This window comes from Beauveria bassiana (assembly GCF_000280675.1).
Source record: "Beauveria bassiana ARSEF 2860 unplaced genomic scaffold BBA_S00012, whole genome shotgun sequence".
Classification (NCBI taxonomy): Eukaryota; Fungi; Ascomycota; class Sordariomycetes; order Hypocreales; family Cordycipitaceae; genus Beauveria; species Beauveria bassiana.
Window position 1 is genome coordinate 154,107 of NW_007930847.1, and position 21,584 is coordinate 175,690.

A 21,584-nucleotide genomic window follows, 5' to 3' on the forward strand; every position below is an offset into this window, starting at 1 on the left:
TCTGGCCATGTACTCCGCCCCTCCCGTGATGCCGTTACAACGTTGTAATTAATTACATCTGTAGACTTCTTCGACTCGCTGATGCATGTTGAAATCGACATGCTGTAGAATAAACAGAACAACCTCGCCACCGTCGCAAGATTTCGCTACTGGTTCAGTTATTAGTCAGGGGAAAAGGCGCAAAAGCTGGGCCACTTTTTGGAAGAAAAGAAAAAGGCGTCGACTTGCCCGCTTGGCATCTCCGAGCTTCCGTTCCGAACAAGGAAATAGATCCAGTTAAAAAATAAAATGAAATAAAGAAGAATGAATTAAAAAAGCCCTTTAAAGACAGACCAAACTGGGATGCTAGGCTAAAAGCAGTACTTTGTAATGATATTTACTACTAAACGCGGTTGCGCCCGTAGTATTTAGTTGGTCACCAGTAAATAATTGGCAGGAAGCCCGAGGGCATCTTTAATTCAGCGATCCACCCCCCGGCTGCGACGCTTCTTCTTTCCCTCCTCTTCAATTTCCATCAAAATCTCTGTGACGCTCCTTTTTTACCCCCGACTTGTTGCATCTTCGACATTCAAGACGTCTTGCATTTTCCGGGTTGCACAACGATTGACGATTTCTACCCTTCTCTCCCTCCCCTCCCCGCAGCGACCGCGCGCACGAACTTGATCCATTGCTTCCGAACCACGCTCCTTTTTCTTTTTTTTTCCCTTTTTCGCCACCACGTCATCTCAACTCTTTTTGTTTGCATGGTGATATCTTCATCGCGGGACAAACGCGCCGCGCGCCACATTGCTCTATCCTCGTCCTCGCATCGCAGCAAAAGAAGCTTGCGGCGAGTCGATTCATAACTACGCGACCGTGATCCCTTTGATCCCCCCGACCATTCTCATCCTCGGCCCTTCCCGATTCAAACAACTACAAAAGAAACCACCTCGCCTTGCAATGGTCAACGCCACCTCGGCCAGCCTCTCCGCGTCCGCCGCCTCCGTCATGGCCAGCAACGCGACCCTCTTCGACACGGCGCTCCCGCCGCTGCCCGCCTACGACCTCCAGCCCCGAGCCGACCTCTGGTCGTGGTGCCCCGACTTTTGGCTGTCGCTCGTCGCGCCCGTCGTCGTCTACTGGGCCATGAGCCTCTTCTTCCACACCATTGACACGCTCGACCTTTTTCCCCAGTACCGCCTGCACACCCCCGACGAGATTGCCCGCCGCAACCACGCTTCACGCTACGAGGTCGCCCGCGACGTCGTCATCCAGCAGCTCATCCAGGTCGTCACCGGCGCCCTCCTCCAGCTCGCCGATCCTCCCGAGTACGTCGGCAAGGACGGCTATGACATTGCCGTTTGGGCCACTCGCGTGCGTCTCGCCCAGCGCGCCGTCCCGGGCATGCTCGCCCTTGTTGGCCTCAACGCCACCGCCATCTCTAAGAACGTGGCCGCCGCTCACCCCTTGCTCGCTGGTGCCGTCGCTGGCGGCTACTATCCCTTCCTCAAGACCGACGCCAACGTGCCTGTCTTTGCCGCCTGGGAAATGGCCGTCGCCCGCCTCATCTACCATGTCCTCGTCCCAGCCCTGCAGTTCTTCGTCGCCGTCTTCATCCTCGACACCTGGCAGTACTTTTTGCATCGCCTGATGCACATGAACCGCTGGCTCTACACAACTTTCCACTCGCGTCATCACCGTCTCTACGTCCCCTACGCCTACGGGGCCCTCTACAACCACCCCTTTGAGGGCTTTCTCCTCGACACTCTCGGCGCCGGCATCGGTTTCAAAATTACCGGCATGACCACCCTCCAGGGCACCTGCTTCTTCACCTTTTCCACCATGAAGACCATTGACGACCACTGCGGCTACGCCTTTCCCTGGGACCCCCTCCAGCTCATCACCAACAACAATGCCGCCTACCACGACATTCACCACCAGACCTGGGGCATCAAGACCAACTTTTCCCAGCCCTTCTTCACCTTTTGGGACGGCATCCTCAGCACAAAATACAAGGGCCCCCGCGCCAATCGTCTCGTCGATAAGAAGCGCGCCGCTGAAAAGACGGCGCCGGCGGTTCCGAAATAAACAGCCCACAGGAACTGCTCATACTTGACGACGAATCGCGCTTTTTGTTTTGCCTCGTATTGTTTATCCCTTGCTCTCGCGTGTCACTACCAGTAGCATGCTGATTGAGGCTTCTTCTTGTTTTATGAATTGGCTTTCGTTTCCATCTACTTATTTTATTTTGGATCATGAGGTTCGGTCAGGTTCGGTCTGCGGTGTTTTTTGTCCCCTTTTTCCCAGGGGGGTTTTTTTTTTTGCCCCTTTTTTTGCTGCTGCATCCCAATTTCATCTCCGGGCCTCCTTCGCTTTCTTTCTTCCTTTACTGGACTGAATTGGCTGCAGCAAACACCTCATAATACTATAATCATGCGAGACTTGGCCTGCCTCGGCACAGGTCCTGTCCCCGCCCTTCATGCACAGAAACTAGCCCTCATTTTGAGGTATCATGCTACTTGCATCTTCTCTTCCTGTATCATATTTTTCTTCCCTCTTCTTCTTTCGTGTCCGGACTTTGTTCATCCAGACACGGCATTCTTTTTAACCATTACACTCTCGTTTTTTTTTATAGCATGGCGATGTCGTTGGGTCTGTCTGAATAGGAATTTCGTCTTCTTGACAATATACATAATGTCGAATCAACATCAATTTGTAAAAAAAAAAAAAAAAGGCCCTTGCATTACTTGACTCAAATTGGGCATGGACGGAATAGACGAGCTGCCATTACCATGGCAGTACAGCGTCACCTTTCATTACAAAGCAGCGATTTTCACAGTCACGACAAGGCAATAGGCAGCAGTAGTAGCAACATATCTCCCAGCGTTAATTCTATGTACGTCCCAGTCACCATCGAGGTGCTAGACAAGACTATATATAGTGTGTAGCGTATAATAAAGATTAAGCAATGTAACTCGATAGCAAGATGAAAACAGCAGCAAATAGGTATCAATCATGTGAAAAAATGTAGCGAGAAAAGCAATGGACGCTGAGCATGCCCGGTAAGAGCATGCAAGAAAAAAATAATGCAAAAAAGCAGCACAAGTAAACGTTAGGGCATTATTATGAGGTCCTAGCGCCGACTCGTGATCGAATCGGTCAGCCAGCTAAGCTCGCGGGCAAAGTCGTCGAGACCCGTGTCCAGGCTCGAGCCCAGTAGGTTGGAGTCGCCGTTGCTGCTCACAGGCTGACCGGAGCCAGGTAGCAGCAGCGGCGATGTCATGGTTGTGAAGCGAGGGCTTGTCGAGAATTTATCCTCGGCAAGAGGTAGCTTATCCGTTGAAAACGTCAGCTGCGGCAGTCGATATCTCGAAAAAGACGCCGTCGATGGACCCTTGACATGCTTGTTTGCGCGTGCTGCTTCATGGCCGACATGCACATCTTCACGGCCAGGGCATGAGAACCGCTCACTGTCGTCGTCATCCTGGGACTCGCCATCAAACGACGAAATGTCGCTTGACAAGGGAAAATCTTTAAGCGTCGGAGAGGCGGGCGAGTTCGTAGCACTTGACAGAGTGGATGAAGGGCATCCAGAGTGCAAAGTATCCCGAGATGAACGACTCGGGCTCTCCGGCATCGATAATTTTGCAAGTGCTTGGTGCCGTGTGGATGATATCGAGAGGCTACGAGGTGATGGCACCACAGTCTGAGCAGAAGAGCTCGTAGCCGGATCCCTTCTGAACGGTGGTGGAGAGAGCCGGGTTGTGAATAAAGGCTCTTCTACGGCGTACGACAAGAAATCATCCAACGCTCCAACAAAGTTGTCGTCATCTTCTTCATCAACCTGATCCAGTACGTCGAGGGGTGGTGTGCGAGCGCGGGATGAGGGGGATATGCTACCACGTGAGTCTGGACGCATGAATGTGTCTGCCTTCTCGACAACTGGTCGGCGTAGCGATGCGGGGGAGATGTCGCGTGTATTGGCACCCTCTGAAGGCGACAGAGGTCTAGGATCGCAGTTCGCGGTGGCGGATATGAGGCTGCCATGGTCGGCGCCATTGTTTGAGCGGTCACGGTTTTCAAATGAACGGCAAATGAGCGATCTGTGAAAGAAGCGTCTCCAAGGAGATTTGGGGGAGGTAGCCGACTCCGGACGGTCTTTGGAAAGCACAAAATTCGTGGAGAGGGCGGGAGCAGCGGTACCCGTGCGGCGCTTAGACATCTCGGCAAAGGTAGGAGCAGAGGGCTGCGGCGTGACAAACTTGGAGCGAGGATCCATGGTTCGAAAGTCTTGTTCGGATAAGGATGTAAGTGAGGCACGACGAGTGCGACTGGTGCCCTCCCGTGGTATATATAGAGTGTTGACCTTTTGGCCAGGAAGGTATGGGCAGGACGTGGTAAAAGGCAACGCAGAATTGCACGTTTCCGTCGAACCGTTTACTTCGTACTACATAGGCCGGCGGACAGCCTCGTCAGCATCTAAAACGAGTACCAAAGAAGCAATGGGCATAGGAAAGTCTGCGCAGTGGTCCTAGCTGGCGGCCAGGACGGTGGAGGCGGTGGTGTTGGTGAGGGGAGCAAACCACGAGCAACATACATAATAATAGTAGGTGTGGCCCATGGCAAGGCCAGTGTGCATCTTATATCGACTGCCGGCGCCGCAGCAAACACGGTCTTGGAGGGAGTGACAGCCTCGCCAATGACCGCGACCGCGCCGGGCGTCGCGATCCATGGCATACGACGAGGAAAATCCGTCCCACGAACCAATCAAGTGGACAGTCGTGACCGATGGATCCGTCTCACTATAAGTTGAAATGCCATTGTCAGTAAAATCCAAATGCCGTGAAAAGCGAATTTAATAAAGTGTCCTCCTGGATGGGACTCATGAAGTAAAGTGCATTCCAACGAGGGAGACTGAAATACTGGCCCCACGATGTTGCGGTCAGCTGGTGGCTTGTAAGGCTTGCAGCCGGCGACGTGCGAAGTCGCCGAGGCAAACAGCTCATCCTGTCAGTGCGCACTTGAGCAGCCAGACATGCGTTGCTTGATGCCAATGAATTGTCCATTGGCCCAATCAATAACCAGCAATCGATCTGCACACCGCGTCCAGTCAAGACGGGCGACGGTGGAACCTGTTCATCGATCAAGGCAAGCTGCATAAATCTTGATTGCGAGGCGGTGGAAGAACGCGGAATAATGCCCGGCCTGGCTTGCAGTTGTCTCGGGCGGCGCATCTTCAGAGGACGGGGATCGGTCGTCGCCTCGTCAATGAAGGGCCCTAATAGGTAGACGGGCATTGAATGGAGCTTGCCCAATTGCGCATTCTGCGGCGACGCAAGACAATGGGCGATTCCGCGTGACTCAATTGGTTCGACTCCAATAGGAACAAAGAACGAATGCGAGACAATATCCGCGCCCAAGGGGGGCAGCTAACAACTTACAAATGGAATGCAACTAGAGTTCTTGAGGGATCCATAACGGCGATGGGGACAGACGCACTCGCTTGCATGCGAATGCAAAGCAGAAGATGTTGAAAAGAGATGAAAATGGTCAAGATATTCCAAGCGCGGAGATTTTTCTTTCCAAACAATAATGCAAAGCCAAAATGGCAATGCGCGCTATTCAAAGGCTCTCCCGAACAACCCGGGGCGCGAAACGTGTTTCGGAATCGTGGGTTGAGGGCACCCTGGTAAAGCCGGGGCTCGAGGCCTTAATATAAGGAATTAGAATGACCGTTTCGACTTTGTGGCGGGCGATTGGTATATGGTCAGGGAAATAAAAGAGTAAAAAAGCACAAGAAAAACAGCAAAAGACCAGTATTTAGTCTTTTGTAAAGAAACTGGACGAAGAAGCGGCCCCTCCGTCGTACGATTGGAGTTGCCGGGCTGACGGGACGAGCGAGCACGGTTATAAGTCTGTGGCTAGCGACCGACAATACAATGATGAGGAGGACGGGGGGCGAATCGATTGGCGACGTAGCGAGATGAGAATAACGATAGTCTGAATAGAAGTGCAAGAAAGTAACCGGGGTGGCCTGGCTTAAAGACGAACTGACAGACTCTCTCAGCTGCGGCTCAGCTGAGTGACATTTGGCACTTGAAACATGGGTCCTCGTTGCGGCGAATCGGCGACGCCAGTCGTCTGTATACGGAGGTCGTCTAATTGTCTGAATGCGCCAAAGGTAAAAGCTGCTAGTTGTAGAGAGAGAAAAACTGTAGAACAATAGACGGAAAGGTACGTTGATGACGGCGTCATGCAAGATGTGGCATAATCAACTCCTGTCCAAGAGGCGGGACCAAAGATGGGACGGTTGAGCGCTCCAAGGTCTGTACGCATGTACTGGTAATTAATGGTGACGATGGGCACTTTCTAGCTTTCTAGGACGGATTCGCCGTGGTAGCGAAGGGCCTTGTGGTAATCTTAAAAGGTGGACTAAGAGCTTGGGCCGTTGTCACAGACGAACGGATTTGCACAGGGTCGCGGACGTGGTACAACTGCCAGAAAAATTAGTATTCGGGGGTATATTCGGTCTCTTTTTTTTGCCTGATTGTAAAATGGTATATCAAGGTTGTACTGCTTTCGATGCATGATGGAGTGATGATGGTAATTGATGAACTTTTGTTGCATCGAAGCCCAGCCAGGAGCATCACGGGCGAGCCTCAATCCCGCATCCCGGGCGCACTGGAGATGGATGGCATCCTCGATGGCGACGATTGGCGGAAATGCATGGATGCGCTGGCCATGGGTAGCTGAACTGAGGGGCAGATAAAGCGTCAGGGGGGGGACGGAGGCGGGCATGGCGAGCCAAGAAGGACTGAGGGTTGCGATCAAAGTACTACTAGGTATGTAGCGCAATTGTCGAGATCTTCATCGTGGATTGGGCAAGACAGTTTGAGAAAGGCTTGACAAAAAAGTGGCGCGGGCCAGGGCTAGTGAGGAGTAATGGTGGCTAATGTGGACAATCAGACTCCGAGTGTGGCTTAGCGCAACTGTGCGTACAAATGCCAGTTGGAGACGGCTTTTGCCTTTGCACCCGACTGGCTCGCTATGAAAAGCGTGCTATTATTACAGTAAAATATGCATACTGCAACCAAATACCAGCTGGACCAGTCATGCCCAGCCAGCCGGCCCTCCTTGCCTCTGCATCCGACTGGCCCGCTGCATGGAGAAATCCTCGTCAACCGCCCTCTCCTCTCTCCTCGCTGCACAGGAGCGGACCAACGACCAATAGTCAAGCGGTTGCAACGCCATGCGTCATGCCTGATTGCTTGCAAAATGCTTGTCATCTTGCATCACTCAGTCCCTGCTCGGCGCCTAGCCATTGGCTGCCGAGCTGCTCTTTGCTCGCTGGTAATTTCTCAGCTCCCCCAGGTTTCATTCCCCTGTACCCAAAAGTACTCGAAGTGGGCGGGCTGCAAACCCCTCACTCCCTGTTCCTTTATGCAGAAATTCATATCAATACGGATTACGGAGTAATTGAGACGCAGTGCGGCCAAGTCAGCCCTGTGTCGTCATTGTCGCAGTTAAAGATGATTGGCAAGCGCTCTCTGACCAGGAAAAGGCCCTTCAGCCACCAAAAACAACTGCCAAAACAACCACTATGAAGATTTATTGATAACACAGCGCTGCTAAACCTCCGCCCCCTCATCTATTTTGGCCGAGGAATCCAGTCGGCTGACCCGAAACTGAGGAATTACTGAGTGTAAATAGCACAGCAGATATCAACACGTCCGCCCCCCGTATTCATTCGACCAGAATAATCATCTGGCCCTCTCCATGTGTCTGTACACCACACTTCCCGTATCCTTCCCGCCATGTGCTGCTCTCTCGTCCCATGTGTACTCAGTCCTGGCCCCCCCCCCCCCCCCCCGCCATACACGAAATGCCAAGCTGAGCAAACTACAGTTACTGCTCACGAACTTGCCCTGTGCGCCCATTTCGGCTTTCGCTAGCGCCCGAGTCCAACGTGAATACTCCTCGTCCAACGCGAAATACTCTTCGGTATTTTGTAACAACTTGAAGAATCACGCAGCACGACTGTACGAGCTTTCGAGCACGTGCATCATTTTGCGACCCGTCCGCGCTATCAAGACGCCGCGACTATTGCAAGACTCGCACCAGAGACCGTTTTTTTTTTTCACCTTGATATATAGGTAGTTGCTTTGACGCGGACATGGAAAGCATATTCGATTTCTTTCCATGAATCTCCTGCGTCGGCTCACACACAGCCGTCTGGATTCCCATTGCAGTGCGGAAAACAATGACTGTGCTTAGCACCCGACCACGATACATGGTACGCGGCGGAGTCTCTGCGCAGACGTAAACCCCCCATCTTCGGATCCGAGATGTATGTTTCTGTCTGGCCGTTTATGCTGTACCCCGTAGGCCTAGACACAAATTACGCAGTAAAGCCCCGGGGTATCCAGGCAGAGCGTAACCTATAATCAACTCCATTACAACGCTTCAACCCCTGTCAATAGCATAGAAGGCGCTGATATAACATCGTTGGGATCAAAAGGACGAGAGGTTCATGTCGATGGCGAAAAAAGAGTATACACATCAGCCTGTCGAGCTGCAGATGATCCTCGAGTGTAACAGTGATGAAGATGTATGCAAATCACGGGGGATTGAACTGATCTCGGGAGTCCCTCGACGGCGAGCGTATGCGTCATGGCGATGCAAGTGCAGCAGAGATGTATTCTGTGAGCTGCGATTCCACGCAAAAAGATATGCCGGGTGGGTGAGGCCCAGAGGCGAAAGACAACCCTCCCTTCTTGAAGCCGCGAACAAGGCGAGATAACGGGACAGACAAGTTTATATACGAACGAGAATCGATCACGTTAAACTTGACCAGAGCTGTTGAACCTCGCAGAATCACGTTCTTGCGGGGAAAGATGCTCTCAAAAGGCAAAAGGGCAACGCCTTCTTCCTTCGTCCTTGCATTGTCAAAGGGCTCCTTGGAGAGGCAGCTTCGCCCGCGGCATCGCATTTGACAAGATCCGTTGCCTCGTATTGTTTCGTTCTTTCTCTACCTCACTATCACTACCTTGCCGCCTTCCAGGCCTAGCTAGTGTACAAAAAAAACACAAAAGTATTTGCGCCGCCAAGATGGTATGACTCCAATCCCCACTGCCGATTAAAATTACAAGTTGAACCCGAAAAAGAAAAGTCGTGTGTTTTTGCACACGCTCACGAAAACGCCTTGCCCATCGTCTAGACATCTTCTCCAGCTGATATCATGTTACATCCAAGGTCTGTGCCGGCTCTGTTTTGCCCAGTCCTCTCCAGCCTCCTCCCCCTTCTGGTTTTTTTTGTATTGGTACACAGTAGCATGCATCTTATGCAGCCACGGACGGCCCTTCCACCTTGGTGCCGCCAGCATCCTCCATCTTTACATCAACAGACGATTCTTCTTGCGCAGCTGTCGCATCACCACTAGGCGGTGCAGGAGCGCTGTCGCCACTCATTCGCTTATCAGACGCAGTCGTCTTCTTCTCACTGGCCTTCTTTTCGTCCTCTGCCTGCTGTATTTTGAGCTTCTCCTTCTCCTCCTTTTTGCGTTGGATGCGCTCTACTTCTTCCAGCGTCGGGCACCTGGAAGGGTTGAGAAACCTCTCAGGGACCCCTCGAGCTGCACATGTGCCGCTACCGACCCATGCACCGAGCAGCCTGCTCCAGCGGTATTCACCCGATTGTACACGCTGGAGCTCCTTGAAGGCAGCGGCGCTGTAAAAGTGTAGATTGGTCTGTGGGTCACGATATCGGGCTGTATTACAAGTAATGGGGCATATTGGCGCAGGAGTAGGTTCTGTTTCTGATTAGCAATGCTGTCGAAATTTGTTTGCCCGCTGAATATATACGTACTTGGCAAGCGGCTCATCTTGCGACCAAAGAGGACCTGCGTTTGCACACCCTTGTCTTTGATGGCATTCGAGTCGAAATTTTGGTAAATGATGGCATCACGAGTCGTTGCGAGCCCGTCCAGGGGTGAGCGGATTTGTTCTGGCTGTGGCGTGGCTGCCTCCGACTGGATCTGGCTCACTACCTTGCTTACAGGCAGTGACTCGTTCTCAATCGGCTGCAGGGGAGTCGGCTTGGGAGGTTGCCCTCCGCCTATGACCAGCACAGTACCTGTTTCTGTGGTGGCGCGAGGACCATTCGTGAGCTGCGTTGTGGAAGCTTGTTGCGACTGAGGCGCTTTGTCCCCAGATCCAGAAGGAGTGGCACCCTCTTGAGCCTCCACGGCAACCGGCCCTGATGCTTCTGGCTCCTTCGAAGGAGATACCGCCTCTGTGGGCTGCTTTGATGGCGTAGTGGCTTTAGAGTCAGGCTCTTTCGAAGGTGCTTCGACGGCTTCGGCAGAGTGTGATGCCGACGAGGTTTTCGGTTCCACAGACGACCGTTCTGTGGCGCCGTCTTGTTTTGCAGCCTCACCGACAATCGACTTTTCTGCGCCCTTCGTTGTTGCCGTCGAGACGTCTATGGCCGCGTCTTTTGTCGCATCATCAGCAGCTTTGGTTTCTATAGGGCTGATGGTAGCCGGGGCTGCTGGTGCTGTTGATGGTGCATTCTCTTGCGTTTGTGTGTCCGATGCATCCTCCATGAGCGTATCTTTGGAGACGCCTTCTGCTGCTGCACCTGGCTTAGGTGCTTCTGTGCTGACGTCAGTGTTCAACTCGCCAGTTTCACCTGCGTTCGCATCTTGACCAGTTCCTGTAGATGGGGGCTTTGCCGTTTCCGAACCCTGCAAACTCGTAATTTTTGTCTCTCCGACCTTTTCTTCCTTAACACTATCCTTTGCATCGTCCTTTTTCTTGCCTTTGTCCTTGACCACCTTTTCCTTTTTCGCCTTTTTCGGCTTCTCCTCAACCGCGACGTGGATACCCTCACCCCTGCGCCAACCGTCACCGAACCGACCTTTGCCGCTCCAAAATGTAATCACCGGCCCGCTGAGCGTGCGCTCGTGCAGCGCGGCGAGCTTTGCCCTGCGCTCCTCCTCGCGCTGCTTCTCGGCTTCTTCCCAGCGGTTGAGACTCTTGCTGTTGCGCTCCTCGACGAGAGCGGCCTCGCGCAGCCGGTCCTCCTGCGTCATGGGCGGCTTCTTGAGGGCCTCGAGACGCGCCGCCTTCTTCTGCATCTGCGCCAGCTGCTTCAGCCGCTTGGCCTCGCGCTCCTCCATTTGCGCGTGCAGCTGCTCCTTGGAGAGCCGCGTCGTCTGCCGCGACGACGCGCGCGTGGGCATATCGGTGACCGAGGGTAGCCACGATGCGCGCTCTGACTTCTTCTTCTTCTTTGGTCGGGGCTGGCTCGTAAGCGGCGTCGAGGGCGCGACAGACGATCGCGGCGTGGAGTTGCTCGTGTCGATGCGTACTTTTTTGCGAAACTTGGCCGGGATTGCTTCCTGCGCTTTGCGCTTCCGTTGCGCGGCGCGGCGTTCCTTGGCCTGTCGATCAAGCTCCTTTTCGCCCTGGAGGTCGTCGTCGTCGTTGTTATCGTCGTCATCGGAGGAAGAATCCATCTGCACGTCTGAGATGTGCTCGCCAGCGTCAGAGAAGCCCTGGTCGTCGTCATCCTCGGCGAAGAGCAGCTCGAGATCCGAATCGGGTTCCTCGTTGGCGAGCATTGACTTCATGCGGTTGCCGGCCGTGGAGCGACGCTGACGGCCGGTGGCGAGCCACTCAACCTGGGGCGCCGCCTCAGAGACGCCAGCGTTGGAGCTGTCGCTGTCGCTGCCGCTGTCCATGTCGCTAGGATTGATGCTGGACAGCTTGGACGACTGCGACTCGTCGAGCTCCGACGGTCGGGTGGGCTCCGAATCCATCGCAAGGTCTATGAAAGGGCCAGATATTGTTGATGCATCCCTAGCTGTGGCGATGTGTGAGTATCGTCGTCCGCTCGAGATGGCAATCGGTGAGTTGTTTTGGGTGTGCTTGATGATGTAAAAGTTGGGATAACGCGCCTTTGGAGGGGCTTCGAAATTTCCATCCCTGACGGGCATCCACGCGTGTGGCACCCTGAGCTTAGTGGCATGTCACTGTGGGTGCCACTAAGCGATCACCCTAAGTTAAGGCTTGGGGGGGCTTTTCTGACAATACCTCTTATTATTAGTAGATTTATTAGTAGATTTATTAGGAAACACCATTTAAGCAATTATAATGCTAAAATGAGAGAACACTGCCAACATCTGTGTCCGGATAGAGAAACTAAGGCAAGGGAGTTAATACTTGTCAGGAAACAGAAAACCTTGCCCCCCTCAGCATGTAGTTAGTTGCCCTACTTTTAGCTGGCATTGCTTACGGTTTGAGAATCCATCAAAGTATCCGTAAATTCAAGTGATTTAACAGTATTCTTTCCTGGAAAATTTGATATGTGAGACAGATTTAGAGGCAAGATTCTGGCCCACGTCATCTATGCTCACATATCATCGATTTCGAAAGCAGCCATGTGAGTAACAGATAACATGCTCTCACAGTCAGTACCGAGTGTAATTGCAGAGACGCATCTCAAGTTGAATTTGTAAATATAGTCTCGGGTCACGTAATTGTACTATAATGCCAAACAAGATCTACTCTAGCCGTCAAATCCACATTCTCCATGACAATGTCAAAATCTATTGTATCGCTTTTTGGGGAAAAAACAAACGCAGAACCGAATTTCAGTGCGAATCATCAATCAGCCGTGTCACATGCTGCCTGTCCACGTCATGGAATCAAGCAAGGCTACTTCTAGCATCCTCAATGCTTTCTTCGTACTCAGTCATCAGCAGCGCCTCCTCCACGTTCTTGACAAAGTGGCCCTCCCCGCAGAGGCGCACGATGCCGCTGCTGACCATGAGGTGCCAGACGGGATGGTTCGCGCCGCCGGGCATGCGCGAGAAGAAGACGCGAACGCCGCGCTCCCGGTAGCTGCGCACGATTTCCTCGAGGACCTGCGTGCCGGAGCCGTCAATCGACGTGACGCCGTGAATGTCAAATATGATGTTGCGGTTGGCGTCGTGGCTGCGGATGCGCGGCAGCGCCGGGTGTGCCGCGGGCGTGCCGTAGAGCTCGAGACGGCGTAGGCGCGACTTGAGCTCGCCCGTGTTGGCAAAGGTGAGCGGCTCGGGTATCTTGACAATGAGGCACCCCTCGATGAACTCAAGATTGTGCGGCGCGGCCTCGGCGTTTTCGAAATGCTGCGTGCCGGGGATGCGGCCGAGAATTTGGATGCGAGGGCGCGTACTGTGCTTGATGACCATGAGCAGCGAGATGCCGACGCCCAGCGCCATGCCGAGAGTCAGCGAGTAGAAAATGGTGGAAAGGAAGATGATGGACATGAGACCTAGCTCAGTCCAGCCGCGGATCCTGATGAAGAATTTAATGTCGTGCGGTGCTTCTTCTATCAGCGACCAAGCAACGACAGAAATCATGGAGCACAGAACGGGTTTCGGCAAAAAGTAAAAGTATGGCAAGAGGAAAAGCACGGAAAGTAGGGAAATGAAGCTCAGCACAATGGAGCTCATGGGCGTCTTGCCGCCCGTCGTCTTGTTGACTTTGCTGCGTCCGTAGCCACCAAAGGCAGGAAGGCTCATGAAGCAAGAGCCGACAACGTTTGCTACACCCAGAGCAATCATTTCGCGATTGGCACTAAGCTCCATGCCGGGGATGCTGCTGTTGCCGAGACTCTTGGCCGCAACAGACGACTCAAAGAAGCCGAGCAGGGCAATGAGAAACGAGGTCGACATGGCTGAGCGTATGTGACGCATGTGAGAGAGTTTGAACGGCCAACGAAAGGCAAAGAGGTTCCCGGTGGCCGACTTTACGGCGCCGAGAATCTCGACGCCGCTCTTGTCCCACTCGTAGTACCAGCACAAGATGGCAGATGCCACAACGACGACGAATCGGTCCGGAACAAACACGACAGAGGGATACCGGGGTTCCAAGCGACGTTTCATTTCACTGCATGCCTGTTAACTCGAAAGGTTTCGGATTGTATGACTGAGAGAAGAGCGCAACTGACCGGAAAAACATAATGACTAAGAAACTGACTCCCGCAACAGCAAAGGTGGCACGGTGCACCTCGTCCCAGTGCTCGACGATAAAGGCAATCTTTTCCACGCTGCTGCTGTGGCTGACCTCCAGATCGTCTGCGAGTCTGCCCAAACCCAACTCGGGAATCAGCTGGTCGACGGCGATGACGAAGCCAATGGCGCTGATGAAGCCCCGCAGGAAGGGCCTGCTGAGGACGGAGTCGAGGAAGCCGAGGCGCGCCAGACCGGCAATGAGGACCATGGCGCCCGCTATGCCGGCGACGACGCCCGCAATTTGCGTGTGGACGAGGTCGTTGTCCTCGAGGCCGCCGGCGTCGACGCTGGACTTGACGACGGAGCCGACGAGCAGGGAGCCCGCCGCCTCGGGGCCTACGACCATCTGCGACGAGGAGCCGAGGATCGCGTAGATGAAGGGGTTGAAGACGAACGAGTACAGGCCGTTGAGGGGCGACACGTGTGCGAGGTTGGCGGCGAGCGAGAGGGCCATGGGCAGGTAAAAGGACGCCATGGTGATGGCCGCCACAACATCGCCTTGCAGATAGGACAATTTGTATTTCCGCATCCAAATCAAGCACGGCACGTAATATGACAGGTACCTAAGGTCTGTTGTTAGCCGCAACTTGCTGCCTTGCTCTTCACCGTCTTCTGTCATCATACATGACTGGGTTGTCGCGAACGCCCGCTTGCTGCGCGAGCTCGCTTGACGTGCCCATTTTCTTGGTCCGGATGCGCTGCTTCAGCCACGACTTCCAGTCCTCGGAGCCCTGCATGCGGTCAATGTGGCGTTCGAGCTCCTGCGCGCCCATCGGAGTCGACGCGCGGGGGCTAAAGGTGCCGTGGTCGCACTCGCCGGGGTGCGCGCTGGTCTCGGTCGCGGTGATGAGCAACGGGGTGTCCTCGGAGTCGCCGACGCGGCGGTCAGAGGGGGCGGGCACCTGGTAGTCAGCATCGTCGGCGGATTTGTCGTCGTCGTCGTCGTCGTCGTCGATGCCGACGTAGCTGACGGGGCGGCTCGCGGGCGTGTGGCTCTGCCGCAGGGTACTAGGCTGGGCAGGCTGATGAGGGTGCGGAGACGAGCTACCGCTGCCAGGCCGCGTTGGATTTCGTCCAGCCATGGTGACTTGGTTTCGGGTATTTGGCCGTTCGTCAAATGTTGTTGTTTTTTTCCTTTTTTGTTTCTTGGACCCCGTAGCAGACCCGCGGGGATTTCTGTGTGACGGGTAACTAGTTGTTTTTTTCTTATCCCGACGGCCGAGTCCGCTGCTCGATGCGAATGCCCTCCTGCTTCGACTAAGGTTGATCCATCAGGCAGAACAAGAACAAGAATGAGCAGAGCAAGTCAAGGGAGACCGGAGGGAGGAAAATGAACTTGACGAGAAGAGAATTGACCCCAAGGTTCGCTCTGGCCCCCTCAATAACAGACCAAGGACGCCCTTGTAACCTGATACTTTACAGTGGGGCGTAGTGCTAATTGCTGATTCTCCAGGCCCCGTGAGAGGCTGTGTCTCAGCGGGCGATCCAGGGTTTATAGTGGGCACTGGACTGGCACTGGTCATTGTTTTTTTGGGCGGCTTCGTTGGACGGCAGCCAGGCGCCTTGTGGGGGGTCATGAGACACGCAGTATTGTGGTTGTGTGTTGTGTGGCTTAATAGTAGGTACGGCACAAAAAAAAGGGCAACGTATTATTCTTGTCTGAGATTCATGGGCAGATTCGGCGAACTGCCTGCGTTTATAATGCACCAGCTGTATACGCCGCGTGATCGCTGTGCGCGCAGTCTGTTCGCCCGACTGCATGCATATTCAGCACACGTGCAAACGCCATGCACCAGAGCCAAGCACGCCCGCATTAGGTACATGCGCGACAAGTCACAAAGGCCAATCCGTCGCGTGAAGAAGAAATTGTTTTGTTTTGAAACATGAAAACTATTTAGTAGTTCCAGGCATTTTGCCAGATATTCATACACATAAAAAAACCCTGTAAATCATTTTGCAACCTCGCCAGACAACTGTCCTCCACTTACTCGCGGATAAACAGAGCAGCCATGCCCTGGCCGGAGCCGATGCACATGCTGGTGAGCAGGACCTTCTTGTCCTGTCTGCGTAGCTCGCTCAGACCGGTGACGATCTGGCGGGCGCCGGTGGCGCCGAGAGGGTGGCCAAGGGCGATGGCGCCGCCGCGGGGGTTCATCTTGGCCCAATCTAGGTTGAGCTTGTCGCGGCAGTAGACGGCCATCGAGGCAAAGGCCTCGTTAAGCTCAATGACGTCGACATCGGCGAGGGTGATGTTGTACTTGGCCAGCAGCTTGGGGATGGCGACCGAGGGGCCGATACCCATGATGCGGGGGGCAAGGCCGGCGACGGTCGAGCCGACGTACTTGGCGAGAATGGGCTGGCCGAGCTTGATAGCGGTGGAACGCTTCATGAGCAGAATAGCGGCAGCTGAAAAAGAATAGTATCAGCAAGTGTGCCAGAATGGGAAATAAACTACGACAAATCTGTAGTCAAGAATACATACCTCCATCGGTAACCTGACTGGCGTTGCCACCAGTAGTCGTCTCACCCCACTGGGGGAAAGCAGCGCGGACCTTGGCGAGGCTCTCCTTGGTGGTGCCGGGACGGATGCCCTCGTCCTTGGTGACGGTGATCTCGGTGATCTCACCGTCCTTGCCCTCGACCTTGGCCTTGATGGGGACAATCTCATCATCGAACCAGCCGGCCTTTTGGGCGCGCTCGGCGCGCTGAAACGACTCGGCGGCGTACTCGTCCATCTGCTGGCGGGTAATGTTGAAGTCGGCAGCGACGTTCTCGCTGGTCCAGCCCATGGGCTCGAGCGAGTCCTGCACCTCCTGATTCTCCATGACCTCCTCGTTGAAGGGGAAAGGAGGCGCGCCGGGGGCCGACATGCTCTCGCCGCCGACCGCGACGCCGATGTCGATGGCGCCGGATCGAATCGAATCGGCAATGTCGGCCGTGGCCTTGAGGCCCGACGAGCAGAAGCGGTTCACGGCATAAGCACCGGCCGTGTTGGGGAAGCCGGCGGCGAGCGCGGCGGCGCGGATCTTGGAGGCGGCAAGAGGGTCGTTGACCTGGAGAGACGAGGTATGTAAGCACATGGTTTCACATGGAGATTAGGCGATACGTACGTTGCCAAAAGCAAAGTCCTCAACCAGAGCAGGGTCGATGCCAGAGCGAGTCTTGAGCTCCTTGAGCAGGCAGTAGGCGAGGTACTCGATGCCGCTGTCCTTGAAACCTCCCTTGCGAGCCTTTGTCAGGGGTGTGCGGATGGCGACGGTAATGACAATATCGTCGGCGTTTTTGGCCTGGCTGTCGCGGTGAAAAGAGACAAAACGATTAGCTTGTGATAGCTCCCCTCAAAATGTGCATGCCGCATAATACTCACAGGCTGCTAAGGGCCGAGCCAGGGGCCAGGTGCTTGATGATGGAACCGATGCGCTCGACAGCCATGGTGAAATATGTATATGTAGGTGAAAGGGAAAGGGTATATGATGGTGAAAAGGTGCAAAGAAGATGAATGCGGGAGAGGTTTTGAGAGGGGATGAGCCGGATACAAATGTACGTCAGGCGAGCGCAGATGGCAAACGCCGAGCCCGGATCTGTGGAGTAGCCGAGGCAATCTATGGCAGCTTGTGGCCAATGTGGTCTGCAAGTGTGGTCCGGGGTGCTTGACTAAGCAAGCATGCGGCCAGCCGAGGTTTGCGCCAAAACTCCGATGGCGCGGGATGAAGAGAGTTAATCAATGTCTGCATGCTACAGAAAATGACAAATTTGATATCTAGATTCATCTACCATTTCTTCATTTACTTTGCATCTCCTTGAACATCTTTTCAATTACCATGTGCTTGACAGGCAGCACATATACATTCGCCGGCCACCCCCCCGGGGCCACTATTTTCCCCAACTCCGGACCTTCACAAGCCAGCTAGAGCGAGGTACCCAGTACCTACCTGTTGAAGCAAAAGCTCCGGACTCCGCGTCCAAGCAGCACCGTTCTACAAAACGAAATTTCGGACAGAGAGCGTGCATCATAATCCCTAACTATCAGTAATTCCTTTGATTCTGGTGATTTTTTTCAAAGCTAGAATTGTTGATAGAGTCATCTCCATGGATGTCTGGCGATAAGTTAGTCACCCCCTCACTCCACAAGTGATGGTTCGTGGGGGCGGACGCCTTATTTAGTCTTCCCTGGTGGCCGGCCTGGCGTAGCGGTATAACAAAGCTGTCAACGGCCTTTGAGCGGGTTGCGCCAGCGGCCGTTGACCATTCGATTGACTGGCCGTACCATGAATCCTGTGCAGAAATCCGTGTTTCGCTGGAACAGGACAAGCCGCTGCCGCCGATGCTGGAACGGCCCCGGACGGCATTCCGGACTGGCACGACAGGGGAAGGCCGGAAGCAAGGACCAACGAAACATGCATATATAAATCTACGTCGTAGAATTCCGAATCCTTCCAGTATATTGTCAAGTCATGCTGTGGTCGTCGAACGCCAATGCGCAGTCTCAGGTCAAGGCAGCCTGTGTGCCTGTCTCACAGAGCCTCTTCAGGTACCAGCCAAGGTTCTACCGCAGAAGCACCTCTCTGCATACACACAAATTGCTTACACAGTATCCGTACTCGATAGATACTAGCCCAATGCCATACTGTCCAACTTGTCAACCAAATCCGAATCAATCCTCCTGAGCGTCTGATGTTGCAGGCGCAACCCCACTAATCAAGGCACAGTTGTCTCACTGAAGAACTATCGAAGCCCATTGTAGCCACCCGTTGAAGCGCTGCGCTCCAATAATAGATTTCGTCAAACCGCCAGCAAAAACCTTGTTGGGGGCCGCTTCCACCTCAGCTGGAGTCCTTGCATTGCGCTTTGTCTTTTTCTGTTCTTCTGCATGAAATACTCCTTGAATTGTGTCTTTTTTTCATCGACCCTCGTTTTTTTTTTTCTGCAGCGGCATATCTTGTCTTTATTCATTCGCTTTTTGCATCCGTACATTGATTAGTCTTCTCGTCGCCCTATCAACTACGTTGCGCAGAACAAACGGCCGTTTACGAGCGAGCTTTCTCCCAAAGCGCAACCCAAGGAACATCGCGCTGCGCCGCTTGGCCGACCTCCTTTTCACCTGCAGCGCCGTATAGGGGAGCGCAGAATTAGCGACTCTATTGCTTGTATCCATCCCCGTCTCTCGCTTTCGCATCCTTCATCTCGTCGAATTTCTCATCTTTGATCTGCGCTCATTTGCGATCGGCATCCCACCCCCCGCCGATCGAAGCGACGACGCTCAATCGACACTTATCTACATCACATCCCGACAGATCTAAACCATGTCGATCCTCGCCTTTAGCCTCTGCGCGCTCGCCGGCATCGCCTCCGCCGCCAGCGGCAAGCGCGGCCTCGTCTTCACGCCCAATCCCTCGTACCCACAGGACAACAAGCTCTGGCGGCCGCCGGGCATCGACCTCACCTGGTACTACAACTACGGCAGCATCCCGTCGCCCGCCTACGCCGACGTCGCGCAGGACCAGTTTGAGTTTGTGCCCATGATGTGGGGGGTCGGCGCCGACCCTAGCGACGCGTCGTGGCTCGCCGATGTCAAGGGCCTCATCAAGCAGGGGCGCAACATCACCCACGCCCTCGCCTTCAACGAGCCCGACGCCCCCAACTCCTGGGGCGGCAGCAACGTCGACCCGCACATCGCCGCCCAAGCTTGGGTCGCCAACTTTGAGCCCCTCGCCGCCATGAATGTCAAGCTCGGCCTGCCTGCCGTCACCGGCGCGCCTGCGGGCCTGGTCTGGCTCAAGCAGTTTCTCGGTAACTGCTCCGCGCTCGTCAGCAGCAAGAGCAGCGGCGGCGGCACCAAGAACTGCACCTTTGACGTGGTGCCCGTCCACTGGTACGACAACTTTGGCGGCCTAGCCTCGCACATTGGCGAGCGCAGGGCCCTTTGGCCCGACGCCGAGATCTGGGTCACAGAGTACGCCTTTGCCCACCAGGACCTCAACCCCACCCAGCAGTTCTTCAACCAGACCGTCGACTACTTTGACAAGGAGTCCTACATTGGCCGCTACTCGTACTTTGGCGCCTTTCGCTCCAGGAACTCGAGCGTCGGCGCCAACGCTCCCTTTCTCAACAATGCCGGCAAGCTGACGGATATCGGCTCCTGGTACCTCGGCAAGAGCGCAACGGGCGTGAACCCTCAGAGCAAGGCGTTTAGCGTCGCTCCGTCGGGGCTTGTCGCGGGCGGCGTGGCGGCTGTGGCTGGTCTCGTGATGGCCTGGGCGTAGTCGGCGGTGATGAAGATGGAATGAGGTGAAATAATCTGTTAATGATTTGGCCTGTATAATGTTTTTCATGATGCCTCGTCGCCTTCCATTACCACGACAGGGGGGAATTTAGGGTTTATATCTGTTCTGCTTGGCTTGTATAAATGTTCTTTATGGTGCCCTGTCGCTTTCCCTTACCACGACGGGGAAATTTAGGGTTGTTTATTTTTTTTTTTCCTAACGCACACACACGACTTATTCTTATCTCAGCTATTACGCCACATAGAACTATCAAAACTTTATCATAGCACATGAAACTAAAATCTATCGCACGCGGGTGACCAACAAGACCCGGATGTTTCCCGAGAAAATAGGCCGAGTGAACTTTGCAACGCAACAGTACATATTTGAATGTTCGCGCACTAAGGAGCATGGCGTCATTACAGATTAATCCTCGCCAGCTAAGATCATTTGTCCAAGCACTAGATCTCAGCCAAGATGGACAAGATGTACCAGAATTCCGGCCCCAATAGTTCATCGAATCGAAGATCTGTCCAATCAGACCACGACCCAAGCCAATGGAACACTGTACTCTGCTCCTATTGGTCCATGATTCAACTTTTCGAATGCAAAAAAAGAATACCAGCTTTTACTTTCTCCGGAATCGGAATTGATCAAATCCATCTCCAGGCACCACCATGTTTCCCGCTTGTAAACGCCGCCTCGCGCGCCACATTGAGGCGCAGCTGCCGTCTGGGACTAATGAAGTGGGGCAGTACTCAACATAAGCTGCGCACGTGATCCACCGCCAAGCCAATTGGTGACAGAAGGTGTAAATGGAATGCCTGAGAATGACGTCTTCCATTGGGATATTCCTTATCTAATTGTACATGGTTCATAGATGGCGTGACAAAGACAATATGATGGACAAAAGATAAAGTATAAGACATAAGACATCGTTCGAGGTGTTGTTGCGGCCCTGCAGAGTTTGTTGGCCGACCGCTGCAGAAGACCAACGGGTTCTGTAGTGGCACGAAGTGGTGGGTGTGAGTAACTGTTCGCGGCAATGCAAGTTACCCCGCGGAGCACATCGTTGCGCTTTCGTCTGGGTTTTGAAAAAAAAAAAAAAAAAAAAAAGGAAAGGAAAGGAAATCAATAATTGATTGCCAAGAAGACGATCCAACATAAAAATGGAAATTCATCATCATCTTCGGCGTCCCCCTCCCCCTTGTAACAGCGCCAAGAGCGCTGAAATCCACGCGCCGTGCGCCACTCACAGCTGCAGCCTGCAGCACACAAAA

General features: G+C 53.9%; 6 protein-coding genes across 6 annotated transcripts; 2 read left to right on the forward strand and 4 right to left on the reverse strand.

Moving 5' to 3' along the window:
• Window positions 1-939: 939 nt before the first annotated feature.
• Window positions 940-2,067, forward strand: BBA_04951 (fatty acid hydroxylase superfamily protein; the record flags this gene model as incomplete). Its single annotated transcript, XM_008600048.1, has 1 exon — window positions 940-2,067. One exon carries the CDS (start codon window positions 940-942, stop codon window positions 2,065-2,067), a length of 1,128 nt encoding a protein of 375 aa, XP_008598270.1.
• Window positions 2,068-3,112: 1,045 nt separating this feature from the next.
• Window positions 3,113-4,258, reverse strand: BBA_04952 (uncharacterized protein; the record flags this gene model as incomplete). The annotated part of the gene is made up of 1 exon (XM_008600049.1): window positions 3,113-4,258. The coding sequence occupies one exon, from the start codon at window positions 4,256-4,258 to the stop codon at window positions 3,113-3,115; it is 1,146 nt and encodes a 381-aa protein (XP_008598271.1).
• Window positions 4,259-9,317: 5,059 nt separating this feature from the next.
• Window positions 9,318-11,800, reverse strand: BBA_04953 (YL1 nuclear protein; the record flags this gene model as incomplete). The annotated part of the gene is made up of 2 exons (XM_008600050.1): window positions 9,318-9,787; window positions 9,844-11,800. 2 exons carry the CDS (start codon window positions 11,798-11,800, stop codon window positions 9,318-9,320), a joined length of 2,427 nt encoding a protein of 808 aa, XP_008598272.1.
• Window positions 11,801-12,688: 888 nt separating this feature from the next.
• Window positions 12,689-15,123, reverse strand: BBA_04954 (sulfate permease; the record flags this gene model as incomplete). The annotated part of the gene is made up of 3 exons (XM_008600051.1): window positions 12,689-13,916; window positions 13,978-14,604; window positions 14,666-15,123. 3 exons carry the CDS (start codon window positions 15,121-15,123, stop codon window positions 12,689-12,691), a joined length of 2,313 nt encoding a protein of 770 aa, XP_008598273.1.
• A 902-nt stretch (window positions 15,124-16,025) lies between these two features.
• BBA_04955 (acetyl-CoA acetyltransferase) lies at window positions 16,026-17,473 on the reverse strand (the record flags this gene model as incomplete). Its single annotated transcript, XM_008600052.1, has 4 exons — window positions 16,026-16,447; window positions 16,524-17,094; window positions 17,152-17,332; window positions 17,409-17,473. 4 exons carry the CDS (start codon window positions 17,471-17,473, stop codon window positions 16,026-16,028), a joined length of 1,239 nt encoding a protein of 412 aa, XP_008598274.1.
• Window positions 17,474-19,344: 1,871 nt separating this feature from the next.
• On the forward strand, window positions 19,345-20,304 carry BBA_04956 (glycosyl hydrolase 53 domain-containing protein; the record flags this gene model as incomplete). Its single annotated transcript, XM_008600053.1, has 1 exon — window positions 19,345-20,304. One exon carries the CDS (start codon window positions 19,345-19,347, stop codon window positions 20,302-20,304), a length of 960 nt encoding a protein of 319 aa, XP_008598275.1.
• Between the last annotated feature and the right edge of the window lie 1,280 nt (window positions 20,305-21,584).